This window comes from Anabas testudineus, chromosome 12 (assembly GCF_900324465.2).
Source record: "Anabas testudineus chromosome 12, fAnaTes1.2, whole genome shotgun sequence".
Taxonomy (NCBI): Eukaryota; Metazoa; Chordata; class Actinopteri; order Anabantiformes; family Anabantidae; genus Anabas; species Anabas testudineus.
The window spans coordinates 9,727,207-9,741,513 of record NC_046621.1 but is presented as its reverse complement, the minus strand read 5'-3'; the positions used below and the strand labels follow the sequence as shown (position 1 = coordinate 9,741,513).

The window sequence follows — 14,307 nt, the reverse complement described above, 5'->3', positions numbered from 1 at the left end:
CAGGATTACCGATGATAAATTAGGATTTATATTTTGAACTTCTCTTTTATACTAATCTTTTAAGTATGAATATGCAGTACATTTACATGAGTAAAGTGTACTCACCCGTGTAAAAATACGTTTTATTTACCACTGCAAGCACAGCTGACACATAGACATGCTTTTTAAATAACTTGAACTTTTAAATTGCACAATTAGAACATTATAAATACTTTTTTTCCAAATTACAAATGTGTCTGTGGCTGGTCAGCAGCCCTCTGAACCCCTGGAAGTGAATAAGGTCAACCTGAAAATACAGGCATTAGTAATTAGGACACCTTGAGGACATGCTGAGGCTGTTGCATTATGGGAGGGTCATAAATATGGTACTGTATGGGTATAATATAAGTACAATGTTCTTGTTGTCATATCCTCTGTTGCTGTTCACACTCAGGACAATTCAGAAGCTCAGTGGTTGTGTCGTATTTGCACGTAGAACTACATCATGGACTTACTGGAGGTAAGACTTTGTATATATATGCTTACTAAAAATATGTAGCGGGCACTTCTTTGTAGAATTATGAAACAGCTAGTTCTGTGGTCTGGTCACTGAATTCTCCACTTCTGAAACTAATAGCCTTACAGCTTGTTTTAGCCTTCAGAGTCCTGTCCCTGCGACAACTATCTGTCTGTTCACATGAATAAAGGATTAGTTGAAAGTTGTTTCTGACTAACCGACCCTGTGAATATTTATTTGGACAAGCAGTAGATCAAAGACTGTATTTGATTGTGAGATTGTACTCAAAATTTTACTCATTAGAAACCAGATTAAAATGATTTAACTTACTTAACTTTGTAGATACTGAGATTTTTAATGACACCACCATACGTTATCCATGGGTCAGGAGTGAAGATGTACATGGATTTAATGTAAAAATGAGCCTAGTGAGCATACACATCTTCCAATCATCCGGTTATATATTATATATTTTTTAATTTTTGTCTAGCTTTGTTGCACCAACATAATTTATATTCATGTTCACAATAGAAAAATATTGAAGTATTTTGTATACTGGCACCATAACTAAGCAATCACACTGATATCACACATCCAATTCACAGCCAAACTTTCATGTTAAAATATTTTCAGTTGTTCATGGATCGATGACAAACATTATACATAAAATCTTGGCAAAAACACTGACTTAATAAGATAATATGATAACATGGATGATGAACTGACGTGTAAATTACCACCAGCGCTTATCTTTGGTGAACATGGTGTGTGTTTTATTGAGCACTAATTCTGGAGATCGGTGGTCTTCTTTAAAGATTGAGTGGAGCCTATGCATCCCTCAGTATTTGCATAATGGATTACATTATGTTAATGTTGATTTTTCCAGCCCGTTCTCTCATGTCACTGTGTGTTTTAGTGGATCTTCAGGCAGTAACGTAAGATGGCTTTGTTGATGCTTACAGGAAGCTCGGAGTTAAATTTTAAACAGACGGAATGAGAGGGCAACATTACGCTGCTAGCAGACTTGTCACAAAAAAAGATAAGACTACAGCACCAGGATGTAATATTGTTTATGTCCATTTTAATATAGCACAACACATTAAATACATTGGACATGTGTTGAGAATTAACTTCCATCTTCACCTCATTATCTGTCATCCTTTACTACATCCTTTAAGGCACTATAAATAAAGGCACAACATGCTAAAGATACGATGTTGGTGTTGCAAGTCTGATTATTGTGGCTCTAATGAGTGGTCAGTAATTAGGCTGAAATGCATCTGCCTAATCAAAGATCAGTAATCGAATACCTGTGCTGTAATTTTGTGGGGAGGAGGATGAGGATGGGTCTCTGGGAGGATAGAGTTACTACATCCTTGTATTACATACCCACACACGCATATACACACACTCTCCCTAAAACACATGGTGTAGCTGTTCAACACTCAGCTGAAGCGCTGAATGGACGGTGGCTGCCTGGGCTGCATAAAAGTTTAACCAGCCTAGTGTTTCCACAGCCAGGTGGCTCATTACTGCCCCAGCACCTACAATGCCACACTCCTCCTTCTCCTCGTCTTTAGCCTCACTGTCTCAGGCGGTGGTACCTGACTTGCTTAAAGACAGAATTTTAAAGGGGGAACGGATGCAAACCTGAGCAGCAGAGAAGACATGTGGTGACAGTCGATTCCTATTGATATATTTGTGCTGACCTGAAGAGCCTGAGCTATGGAAGAGCTCTTCATCAACTAAAACTGCACACACAGCCTGTGTCTATCTGAGTAGCGGACGTAAGTTCAAAGTGATTGGGATTTATCAGGTTCATCACACAAGACTAATTCAACCATGGCACACATGGCTTTGGAAGAAAGGGAGGTAAGTATATGAGCATGGCTTGTGAAACCTGATATTGTATTAATATTGTACCTAAACCTAATCTATCAGATTATTCAGATCCATTTTTTATTTGTAGAGAAACACAACAGACATACGTCAAATTGGTATCTGTCTTTCACCTTGAAGCCGCACATTTGTATATTATTAATTATTATTTTTATATTACCAATGAATCCATCTTATAGATGGTGGAGAACAAAAAAGGAGTTTAGATGAACATATATCATCATACTGTATATAAGATAACATAATATTGGACTAGCTAGATGTTCCAAATTAATTATGCCATTGTTTGGCATCTGCTAGAAGTGAAACTGGCGAACAGGCTCAGAACAAGCGTGTTTCACTGCCCTGAGTGGCCAAACAAAGAATGAAAGCTAATTAATTGCTATTGTCCAGAATGAACATCTTTTTACTTGATTCAGCAATGCCATAAAATTCACTAGCAGGGTAATTAGCTCACAGCATAAGGCCCAGTGTAAAAGGCACTCTACTTGACTGGTCTGATGGAGCTCTGTTGACAGTAGGGTTTCTCTAGACACCTGGAGCCCCCTAAATGTGTGTTGCCTGGGTGGTGTCAGTCAGTGGCCCGTGAGGAGTGCTATCTCTTTCAGGAGTCTAAATGCTACTTTGTGGCTGTGTAACAGGATCCTGCACCATACTGGATAGACAGGAACAATGGAGCACCCTCTCGAGTGATGGTCTCCGGATCAGATAAACTCCCCTGTTCAACTTTGATGCACATCAAAATTTAGCAGTAGTTCCTTATACACACGACACATGGATACCTGTGTTTTAGTTCATGCATATTCATATCTTTGCCCTTACATCGTAAACTGTAGCCAATTAAAGTCACATCTTAAAGTTTGTTGCAGCTCTTTGCTTTAGAAAAAGCGTCCACCCTCTCACAGAGTAGTCTTGTTTTCCATTTATGTCGAATAGGAGAAAATCTCTGCCCTGTACGCCCGGCCAACAACCTGCTCACACAGATTCCCACAGAGCGTCAACAGCAGGGCAGATTCTCAGAGAGAGAAGCACTGCTACTCATTGCTTTGCCTCTCATTGTAAATGCTTTATTTATCATGTGATCCTTGTTAATGTTAAATAAACATTTTCAATTTAGGAGATATAACTTCTGTGATTAAATTAAGTGTACAAGTATCAACAAGTCATTACATAAAAGTATATATTATTATAAAAGAAATATTTAAAGCTTGTCAATTAACAGTTGAGTACAGGTACAAGAGTTGCAACATTCGAATGGCAAAGAAAAGTCCAAAAGCTGTCAAATGAAGCAGATTTACACAATCTAACATATTTTCTGTTTGGATTCTTGTCATGAAGCCAAATTAAAAAGTTCTGTTAAAGAGGGCGTGATAATAGAGATTTTGTTGTTTTGCCTTCAGCGTGTTTTATGTCATATTGTTTAAACTGTCCAAAAACAGAAACAAGCACACACAAATACATATTTAGAATCAGATTAGCTTTTTTTGTTGCACACTCATTACATTACTGATGGTTTCCTACTGAAGGAAGTAGAGACTGCAATTTATCAGTGTTTCCTGTCATACCATCCCTTTCCTTCAATAAAACCAGATGTTCAGGTCAGTAAAGGTACTGAGAGACACACACACACACACAGAGCACGGACCTTCAGGGTAGGTAACTCTTTGCACTTTCTCCTTTCTGAACATTTTATTGACCTCGTGTTTTCAGGACAGGTTTGTTATATGACATTTTACTGTGAATTTCTGTTGGGTCACAAGCGCAAAATCTTGGCTTCCTGGAGAATGATCCGTGAGTGTCTGTTACTCCGACTCAGTGACAGTTCAACTTGGCAGTGATGAGAGCCAAACTACTGAAGCATATGGCTGGACAGGATTTCATAGCACTGTAATTAAAGTGCATTGCACTTGCTGATTATTTTATCTGGCACTGTATTGTATGTATTAAGTAGCAAATCATACAGTACACTGTATTTACTCATACTATAATGAATGTTATTACATTTTTTGCTTGGTTATGAGCATATTTGTGCCAGTTACTGTTGAACCAGGCATTAAACTGAAACACTTGGACTTTACTAGGCGTCCAGAATAGGTGGAGTGTTTTGTGTTTGCTGCGTCCTTGCGAACATGACCGATGGCTCTATTGAGAACACACAAGCAGATTAGATAGTGGTAGCTGAAATTAGATTTGTCATGAGCATAAAGGATGTAGCCAAGGCCACTTGCAGTTCTGACTGGAAGTCACAGATATAGGGACAAACAGGCAGGAAATTAGTCACCCTCTAGGAAATATATATATCCTCAGCTGTCTATAAATTAATGCTTTTGTGTGTGTGTGTATCCTTGAGCGACAAACCTGCAGCAAGTTGTAAAGAAAACAGGAAACTGAGGAAGAGGTTGGGACATACAGCCATACAGCAAGTCAAGTTTGCAGATTCTGGTTAAAGTATAGACAGTTTCGTCCGGCTACTTTACTTGTCAAGTCACCCTGTGCTCTGTGTTTCTGCTCTGGCTCAGAGCCTGGAGGAGCGCTGTAACCGGATCTTGAGGAACATGGAGGCCTCCCTGACGGCCCGGGATCGTGTGGGCATTCAGGACTTTGTTCTCCTGGATGCCTACATGAGCGAGAATGCCTTCCTGGACAACCTGAGGAAACGCTTCCACGAGAATCTCATTTACGTGAGTCCTTCCTGTGTCGTATCATTTGGATAACCAGGCTGCAGTCTTTCTCTTACACTGCATTTAAACTTCATGCCCTCGATCCTCAACCTGACAATGTCCTGCCTTCTGCTGAATCTAGCACCTCATGTTGCTGAAACAGCAGCTCTTGTTCTTTTCATTTGCAGGTTGAGCAATCTAAAGGTCACTGCCGTCTGTAAGGTCATGACAAGTGATTAAGAAAACTTATTGCTTTTGATAAGAGGAATAAAATTACTTATCAGTAATATAATGTATACACACCACACAGCTGCAGGTCACTTCATACATCATCATGTCTTAGATTTTCTGAAAACATGGTCTCCTGTATTATCAAATGTGCAAATTACACATCATAACTTCCTTTCCTTGTGTTTCTCTGCAGACCTACATTGGGACTCTCCTGGTATCAGTCAACCCTTACAAAGATCTAGACATCTACAGCACAAAACAAATGGATACCTACATGGGAGTTAACTTTTTTGAGCTTCCACCTCATATGTAAGTTTTTTTGATATTCTCAACTGTGGATTAGCATATGTTTAATACAGACGTGCTCAGGATAAAAATGTTGGCACATGTTATCTGTTATGTTATCTGAGTTTAACCTATCACTGTACTTCCAGTTTTGCTCTGGCAGACAACGTCTTTCGCACCATGCTGTCTGAGTTCAACAACCACTTCATCCTGATATCTGGAGAGAGCGGGGCCGGCAAAACAGAGGCCTCCAAGAAAATCCTGCAATTTTATGCCGTCAGCTGTCCAAGCACCAGACTTTTGAACAATGTTCGAGACAGACTGCTTCTCTCCAATCCAGTGCTTGAGGTCAGTGACATAAGTACATGTGTCAGGGCTGCTGTTGCTTTAAGGCTAATTTAGAGTAAAATTAAAAACATTTTATCACATTTCTTTGTCTACCAGGCTTTTGGAAATGCCAAAACTCTTAAGAATGACAACTCAAGCCGCTTTGGAAAATACATGGACATCCAGTTTGACCATCAGGTAGACTGAAATATGCTCTTCACATTACATTATCGTACAAATACAAGAGGAGTACAAATTACAGTGTCAAGCTGATGTAGCACAGCAGGGTGTTGGCCTCTTAGCTCACACTAAACACTTAAAAATTACCTTTCTCCCCTAGGGCGGTGCAGTTGGTGGTCACATCCTCAGTTACCTGCTTGAGAAGTCCCGCGTGGTCCACCAGAACCACGGAGAGAGAAACTTCCATATCTTCTACCAGCTGGTGGAGGGAGGAGAGGAAGATCTGCTCCGCTGGCTCGGCTTGGAGAGGAACTGCCAGCACTACAGTTACCTGGTACAGGTAAGTCAGTGAGAAAAAGAAACCAACAAGCAACATTTAATTTATCCTGTGCAACGAACACCTTTTGAACTAGAACTTGAATTCTCCGTCTCCTCCAGGGGCGTTGTGCCAAAGTTAGCTCTATCAATGATAAAAGTGAGTGGAAGACGGTACGGAAAGCCCTCTCTGTCATAGAGTTCAACGAGAGTGATACCGAGGTGAGGCTGTGCTGGAAATGTTAAAATGCACTAAAGCTGAGGAAACATAAATTATGCATTGCAACTTTTGTTGGAGAATATTAATACATAACATTTTTATTCTCTGGGTGTAATTCAGCACCTATTTGGAATTATTGCTAGTGTGCTCCACTTGGGAAACATCAAGTTCGAAACAGATGCTCGGGGATACGCCTCTCTCAACAACAACCAGGAGATGCACTGGGTGTCAAAGGTACAACTCAAACTGTTTAAACCCTGCATTAAAACTTCATGTGAAGAGATGAGGACTAACTTGTCTGTTGTTATTTTGCTTTTGCTGAGCAGTTGCTGGGGATTCCTGCTCAGGTGCTACAACGTGGCTTAACCCACAGAAAGATTGAAGCCAAAGAGGAGGAGGTGACTTTATTTATTTGTTTAGTTTTTTCATCTATAAAATATATTTAGCTTATTAAAGGGCTAATTATCTACTATATTTGGATGTTAAAGGTGTTCACTCCTTTTTCTGTGGACCACGCTGTATATGCCAGGGATGCCCTTGCCAAAGCCATCTATGGCCGCACTTTCAACTGGCTGGTCAACAAGATCAATGAATCTCTAGCTAACAAAGTGAGTACAATAAAACGGTCTACGCCCTTTCTGTTCTCATCTAATCAGAAGAGTATCATTAATGTCATGGAAATGTTGCAAAATTAAATAACAATGTTTAATGTTCTGGCATTTTTCCCTTTTTTGCTAATCATTTGTCTAGTCCAGCTACAAAACACTGTTAATATTCAACGTACAGCAGATTTTCCAAGCACATTTACAAATCAAACAAACCAAAATCTGTGTTAATATTCTGTAGGATTCGTCCAGAAAGACAGTGATTGGGCTTCTGGACATCTACGGGTTTGAGGTTTTCAATGTGAACAGGTAAGAATATGCACCGATTCACAAGCAGCCAAATTAAATATTTAATACTAACTCGTGCATGTGATTCATTTTTAGCTTTGAGCAGTTTTGCATCAACTACTGCAATGAGAAGCTGCAGCAACTTTTCATCCAGCTGACCCTCAAATCAGAGCAGGAGGAGTACAAAATGGAAGGGATTGAAGTAATTACATTATCATTTATCCTATCTGCTAAACATTTGTTGCTCAGAGTGCCACTACTGTATTAATAGAAACTTACATACAATAACAAGCTACTCGCTTCCTGCATTTCGTTCTTGTATGCACAGTGGGAACCAGTGCCATATTTCAACAACAAGATCATCTGTGACCTTGTGGAGGAGAAATACAGAGGAATCATCTCATTATTGGTAAAGATGTGGTTGAGTGAAGACACAAACAATACACAATCACCAAACTGAAACGTAACTAATTTCTTGCTGTTTGTCCTCACATACAGGATGAGGAATGTTTACGGCCAGGAGAGGCCACAGATCTCACCTTGTTGGAAAAGATGGAGGAAAAGATTGGTGGTCACCCTCACTTTGTCACGTGAGCTGTAAACTTATTCTCTACAGGAAGTGCACATTGTCTATATATGATTACACTTTTCATCAACCTTTCTCTTCCTGCAGACATAAACTTGCTGACCAAAAGACAAGGAAAACGCTGGACAGAGGAGACTTCCGCCTCTTGCACTATGCAGGGGAGGTTACCTACTGTGTAATTGGTGAGAGATTTTTCTCTGTGTTGCCATCTATCTCCTTAAAACAGTGACTTTCTCCAATTAATCAAACTGAACTGTTGCTTTGAAAACTTTCAGGATTCTTGGACAAAAACAATGATCTCTTATATCGGAGTGGAAAAGAGGTAATTTCATTTCATTTGCATGTATTAACTTGAAAATCAAATTGTGTAAATGATGATTATTTATACTACATTATTATTTTGAGAAAATACAGTATGGCCACTTATACCATTTAACTTTTCATCTTAAGGTCATGCGACAGTCCAAAAATCCAATTATCCAGCACTGTTTTCCTTCTACTGAACCCGACAGTAAGAAGAGACCTGAAACTGTAAGATATTATTTGTATGATTCCATGAAGTAGAATTTTTTTTTTTTGCATAACAATCAAAGTAACAATCATATGTCTCACAATTTCCTTGTGACTGCAGGTGGTAACTCAGTTTAAGGGCAGCCTGGTGGGCTTGACTGAGATCTTAATGTCCAAGGAGGCCTGGTACGTCCGCTGCATTAAACCAAATGAAGCCAAGCAGCCAGGTGAGGCCTCCTCTGCAAAGACTTCTGTAACACTGAGCTAATACATACACAGTTCGTTCAGCCTACACTCAACCAGCATGTGAAGTTAGACCACACACTTGATCCATAAGGTCTTAGCAATATTGTCTCTCCCACAGGACGCTTTGATGATGTATTGGTGAGACATCAGGTGAAGTATCTGGGGCTGATGGAGCACCTGAGGGTCAGACGTGCTGGGTTTGCTTACCGTCGTAAATATGAGATCTTCCTGCAGAGGTGTGTAAACACACACACTTTTTCAGGGATCTTGTTTAGATCTTATTTTTGTCATTGTGACTTACAGTTTTACTGTTCTCCTGTTGTCAGATATAAGGCTCTGTGTCCAGACACCTGGCCCAACTGGAAAGGTACGGCAGCAGAAGGTGTCCAGTGCCTCATCAAGCATCTGGGTTACAAACCTGATGAGTACAAGATGGGCAGGTGAGCAGATGAAACTGAATATGATGGTCTATGCTGGTTTCCTTTAAAAGATTGTTCATCTCACCATTTGTCTCTTTATCACCAGGACAAAGATTTTCATCCGCCACCCAAGAACCCTGTTCGCAACAGAAGATGCGTTTCAGGTCTGCAAAAATAAGCTAGGTGAGACACTGCTCTTTAATTTCAGCTATAGCGCATCAAAAGCTTCTTAAGGGTGAAACTGTTGACTGTTTATACTGCAGCAACAAGGATTCAGGCCAAGTACAAAGGATACAGGGTGAAAGGAGAGTACCTGAAACAGAGAGAGGCTGGTGAGTGATTCATTGGTACAAGCTAAAATATTTTCCTTGACTAAATGTAGAACATTTTAAAATATTAATCTTTGTATTATCTAAACAGCAACCAAGATCGAGAATTGCTGGAGAGGTTTGATGGCCAGGAAGGAGCGAGAAAAGAGGGCATGGGCTGTCAAGGTCATCAAGAAGTAAGTTAACACTGTCATGTATATTCTGAGGTTTAATGAGACGAGAATAACATCTGTAAAGTAACTACCAGTCTTACAGAGTTTATATTGTGAGGTTACTTATCTGTTGACTTGTTCTAGGTTCATTAAGGGTTTCATGACCAGAAATCAACCAGCATGCATTGACAATAGCGAATACTTGGCGTATGTGAGGCAGAACTACCTCGCTCGACTGAAAGAAAACCTTCCCAAGAATGTCCTGGAGAAAGACTGTTGGCTCGCTGCTCCACCCGTAATGCAGGAGGTGGGTGGCATGACTTTTTCACAAACTGCAGCTGGAAAACGCAGAAGTTGTGAAAGTAGCAATGTTAAAGGCAAAGGTAAAGGTGAAAACAGCTCATGTAAAACTGTACTGGATTTGGTAGGTGTCCCAGTTCCTGAAGAAGCTCTACACTCGTCAAATGGTACGGAAGTATGTTCAAGGACTCACTCCGCAGAAGAAAGCACAGGTACAAACCACAGCCCCAAACACACAATGCTAAACTAAAAGTGTTCAATCCACTCATACCATTTTTTGTTGTGTGCCCCTGTTTCTAGCTTCAGTTAAAATTAGAGACGAGCTCCATGTTCAAAGGGAAAAAAGAAAATTATCCCTTCAGTGTTTGCAGACCGTTCCTGGACACCAGGATAGGTGAGACTGCAAAAAACATTTTCTTTTCTTTATTTGTACTTAGTTGTACCAGCATCAATCCATATTTATTTATGATACTTTTCACATGAATAAGCAAGTTACTAGAATTAGACTCTTGTTGTATCCAGTCTCCCTCATGGATTATTATTTTTACTTTTTACTTTCATTAAGGTGAAGAAGACGTAAACCTCAAGGTGCTACAGATGGTTCACCATGAGCACATCAAGGTAAAGTAACACTGGAATTTTCTTTGCTTTAATAACCTTTTTTGTCCACTCTGACCCAGTGTGTCCCCTGCTTACAGTATAGCGTGCCGGTGGTTAAGTACGACAGGAACGGGTTTAGGCCTCGTCTCCGGCAACTCATCTTCACCCAAGAAGCTGCCTACCTGGTCGAGGAGGCCAAGATCAAGCAGAGGATAGATTACAGCTCTCTGAAAGGTAACGAGTGAGACAATTAGACGAGACAAGCTCATTAACCCCAGTATCACAGGGAAAGCTACACACATGCTTTAAACCTGCTGACCCACCTGTGTGATTTAAGCTTCAAAGGTGATTCTTTACAGGTGTGTCGGTGAGCAACCTGAGTGACAACTTTCTCATCCTTCATGTTACATGTGACAACACTAAGAAAAAGGTACAGTGGCGCCATCCACAGATAGGTGTCCATGTTAGCCATGAATATCTAAAACATTTTACAGTTTTACTGCCTCGTAAGTTCATAAAGAATTTATGACCTTTATGACCTTTAGAATTTAAATAAAAAAAAAAAAAACTCCATCTATCCTTATCTACTAGGACATTTTATGGGACTGATATATGTCTATTACAGACACAACTAAATGACTCAGTTTGTTCAGACTCATGTATTATGACTAATAATGACTGATGTGGTCTGTTCTGACAGGGAGACCTGGTTCTGCAGTGTGACTACCTGTTTGAGGCTCTGACCAAGCTGAGTGTTATTGCCAACAAGCAGAACTGCATCAAAGTGGTCCAGGGCAGGTACAGAATCTGCATGATACAACTATCAGCCACAACATTAAAATCACTGTTTAATATTGTGTGGGCCCCAAAACAAAGAGTCAGATTCTTACGCTTGCCCATTTTCTGGCTTTTAACAGATCTTAACTTGTTGTATATTATATACCAGCCATACCATATGTGCTGTTTTACCACAATAATAAATGTTATTCACTTCACCTGTCAGTGGTTTCTGTTATGTGTCTGATCAGTGTATGTAGAAATATTTGAATTTGACAACTAAAAATCTAAATGGTTAAAATCATGATCAAATCATATCATCATAATTCACTCCATCACTGTTGTTAATATGTGCAGTGTCCGATTTGATATCCAACCTGGCCGAGAAGGGTTTGTGGACTTCAAGAGTGGTCAGGAGTCTATGGTCTACAGGGCAAAGAACGGCCATCTCATGGTGGTAAGTGTCAAATCCAAGCATCATTTTACAACAATGTAAAGTTGTGATTTCATTTGTTTTGTACAAGTCACCCAAGTTTCTAACCTTTGTTTCAGGAATCAACAAGAACCAAGACAAGATGATGATGGTCCAAGGCTGTGCAGTGATGTATCTCTTCTCCTACTCACAGTAGCAAATCTTAAACAGCCACATTTTATTTGTTATACAATAAAATATATGTTATTAATATGCAAGTACTGCCAATACGTAACCACCAAACATGCTAATACAGGTTAGCCAGAATATCAGCAGCTCTAGTGTGTCCTTACATTTGGAGTTTAAATCATATGTGAACAAACTTATTTCAGCTCAGAAGCATTAGAAACCTTTTTTTTGTTTTTTGTATTTACCTTAAATGCTTTCAAGATGACAATATCAGAGAGATATATGTGTGCAGCCACTACTGTAACAATGTATGTAGTGTGTAAAGGTGTAAAGTATCTGTATTTTTAACATCAGTTCAAGACAGAGTGAAAAATACACTTGAATTATACTGTGGGTGTCGCACATGGCACTGAGATGGTTCTCGGGGTAGCAGCTCCACCTACAGGCCTACTGCTGTAGGTGGGTTTGTATTTTCTGTGTTTAAGGAGTCGATCATTTGAAGAATAAATAATCTGCCATTATCTTCAAGGTCTGGTGGCTGTTTCTTGTTTCCATTTACTGTATTAATCCCCATGGGTAAACTGTTACATATCAGGTGTTCAGGGGTCTGTGACTTACCCACTGACACTTTAACCAAGGTCAAACCACTGACCTTGTGGTGACCTTAGATTCACCATGGTCACCACAGACTGTCTGAAGCACTCAGTGCAGGTGTGTCAGAGAAACTCATCATCTTAAAAACTGGGAACAGGCGTGTCTCCAGGTTTATCAGCATGTATTGAGCCAGAGGAATTATCATTATCATAATTTTATCTGTGTTGTTTTGCTAGTGCTACTATAATCTGCATTGTGCTCTGTCACATTTTTCCAGTCATTACAATTACTTCATGCGAATGACTGATTACACCATCCATTACAGTAACTTGGTCTCACGGTTTGGTCATATGATTATAACGACATTTGTCCTAACAGTTACTCAGATCTATTGTGAAACCAACTCTTTCCTGAGTTTTCTTTCTGTCAAAAAGCCTTGTTAGCATTATCACATTATTCTACACAAGTCAGTCACATGTTATCTTTATGTACACCACCCGTCCCAAATGTTTTGTTGGACCATCTTTAGCCCTGATTGCGGCTCTCATTCACTGTGGCATCGTTTCAATAAACTTCTGCAATGTCACAACATTTATTCCTGTTCAGAGTTAAGAGTCGGCTCGCTGCACAAAGTCTTCTCCAGCACATCCCAGATTTTCAATGGAGTTAAGATTTGAACTCTGTGGTGGCCTGTTCATGTGTGAAAGTAATGTGTCGTGGGAAAATAATGTGTTGTGTGAAAGTAATGTGTCATACTTTTCACATTCATAAGCAAGTTACTAGAATTAGACTCTTGTTGTATCCAGTCTCCCTCATGGATTATTATTAGAATTTTTTAATTTCATTAAGGTGAAGAAGACATAAACCTCAAGGTGCTACAGATGGTTCACCATGAGCACATCAAGGTAAAGTAACACTGGAATTTTCTTTGCTTTAATAACCTTTTTTGTCCGCTCTGACCCAGTGTGTCCCCTGCTTACAGTATAGCGTGCCGGTGGTTAAGTACGACAGGAACGGGTTTAGGCCTCATCTCCGGCAACTCATCTTCACCCAAGAAGCTGCCTACCTGGTCGAGGAGGCCAAGATCAAGCAGAGGATAGATTACAGCTCTCTGAAAGGTAACGAGTGAGACAATTAGACGAGACAAGCTCATTAACCCCAGTATCACAGGGAAAGCTACACACATGCTTTAAACCTGCTGACCCACCTGTGTGATAAATCACTGTTTAATATTGTGTGGAGCCCAAAACAAACAGTCAGTGTGTTGTTGTGCTAGTGCTACTATAATCTGCATTGTGCTCTGTCACATTTTACCAGTCATTACAATTCATGCGAATGACTGATTAAACTCCGTGTGACGTGTGCCATCCATTACAGTAACTTGGTCTCAAGGTTTGGTCATATGATCACAACGACATTTGTCCTAACAGTTACTCAGATCCATTGTGAAACCAACTCTTTCCTGAGTTTTCTTGTGTGAAAGTAATGTGTTTCGGGAAAATAATGTGTCATGTGTAAAAATAATGTGTCGTGTGTGAAAATGATGTGTCGTGTGAAAGTAATGTGTCGTACTTTTCACATTCATAAGCAAGTTACTAGAATTAGACTCTTGTTGTATCCAGTCTCCCTCATGGATTATTATTAATTTTTTTACTTTCATTAAGGTGAAGAAGACATAAACCTCAAG

General features: G+C 39.8%; 1 protein-coding gene across 1 annotated transcript; it reads left to right on the top strand.

The window, feature by feature from the left end:
* Positions 1 to 4,872: 4,872 nt before the first annotated feature.
* On the top strand, positions 4,873 to 12,537 carry LOC113159876 (unconventional myosin-Ih-like). The gene is made up of 31 exons (XM_026356840.1): positions 4,873 to 5,076; positions 5,480 to 5,595; positions 5,721 to 5,919; positions 6,016 to 6,096; positions 6,239 to 6,418; positions 6,517 to 6,615; positions 6,734 to 6,847; positions 6,940 to 7,011; positions 7,102 to 7,221; positions 7,460 to 7,527; positions 7,603 to 7,708; positions 7,835 to 7,915; positions 8,005 to 8,096; positions 8,180 to 8,274; positions 8,368 to 8,414; positions 8,543 to 8,623; positions 8,724 to 8,829; positions 8,967 to 9,084; positions 9,175 to 9,288; positions 9,374 to 9,450; positions 9,531 to 9,599; positions 9,688 to 9,772; positions 9,893 to 10,055; positions 10,177 to 10,260; positions 10,349 to 10,442; positions 10,614 to 10,669; positions 10,747 to 10,882; positions 11,008 to 11,078; positions 11,349 to 11,446; positions 11,783 to 11,882; positions 11,978 to 12,537. Exons 1-31 carry the CDS (start codon positions 4,951 to 4,953, stop codon positions 12,002 to 12,004), a joined length of 3,075 nt encoding a protein of 1,024 aa, XP_026212625.1. The 5' UTR covers positions 4,873 to 4,950; the 3' UTR covers positions 12,005 to 12,537.
* The last annotated feature ends 1,770 nt before the right edge of the window (positions 12,538 to 14,307 follow it).

Coding starts and splice junctions, on each gene's coding strand:
- LOC113159876 (XM_026356840.1), top strand. CDS start 4,951: ATGGAGGCCTCCCTGACGGCCCGGGATCGTGTGGGCATTCAGGACTTT. Junction 8,830..8,966: donor AAATGAAGCCAAGCAGCCAG/GTGAGGCCTCCT, acceptor TCTCTCCCACAG/GACGCTTTGATGATGTATTG. Junction 9,085..9,174: donor TATGAGATCTTCCTGCAGAG/GTGTGTAAACAC, acceptor TCCTGTTGTCAG/ATATAAGGCTCTGTGTCCAG.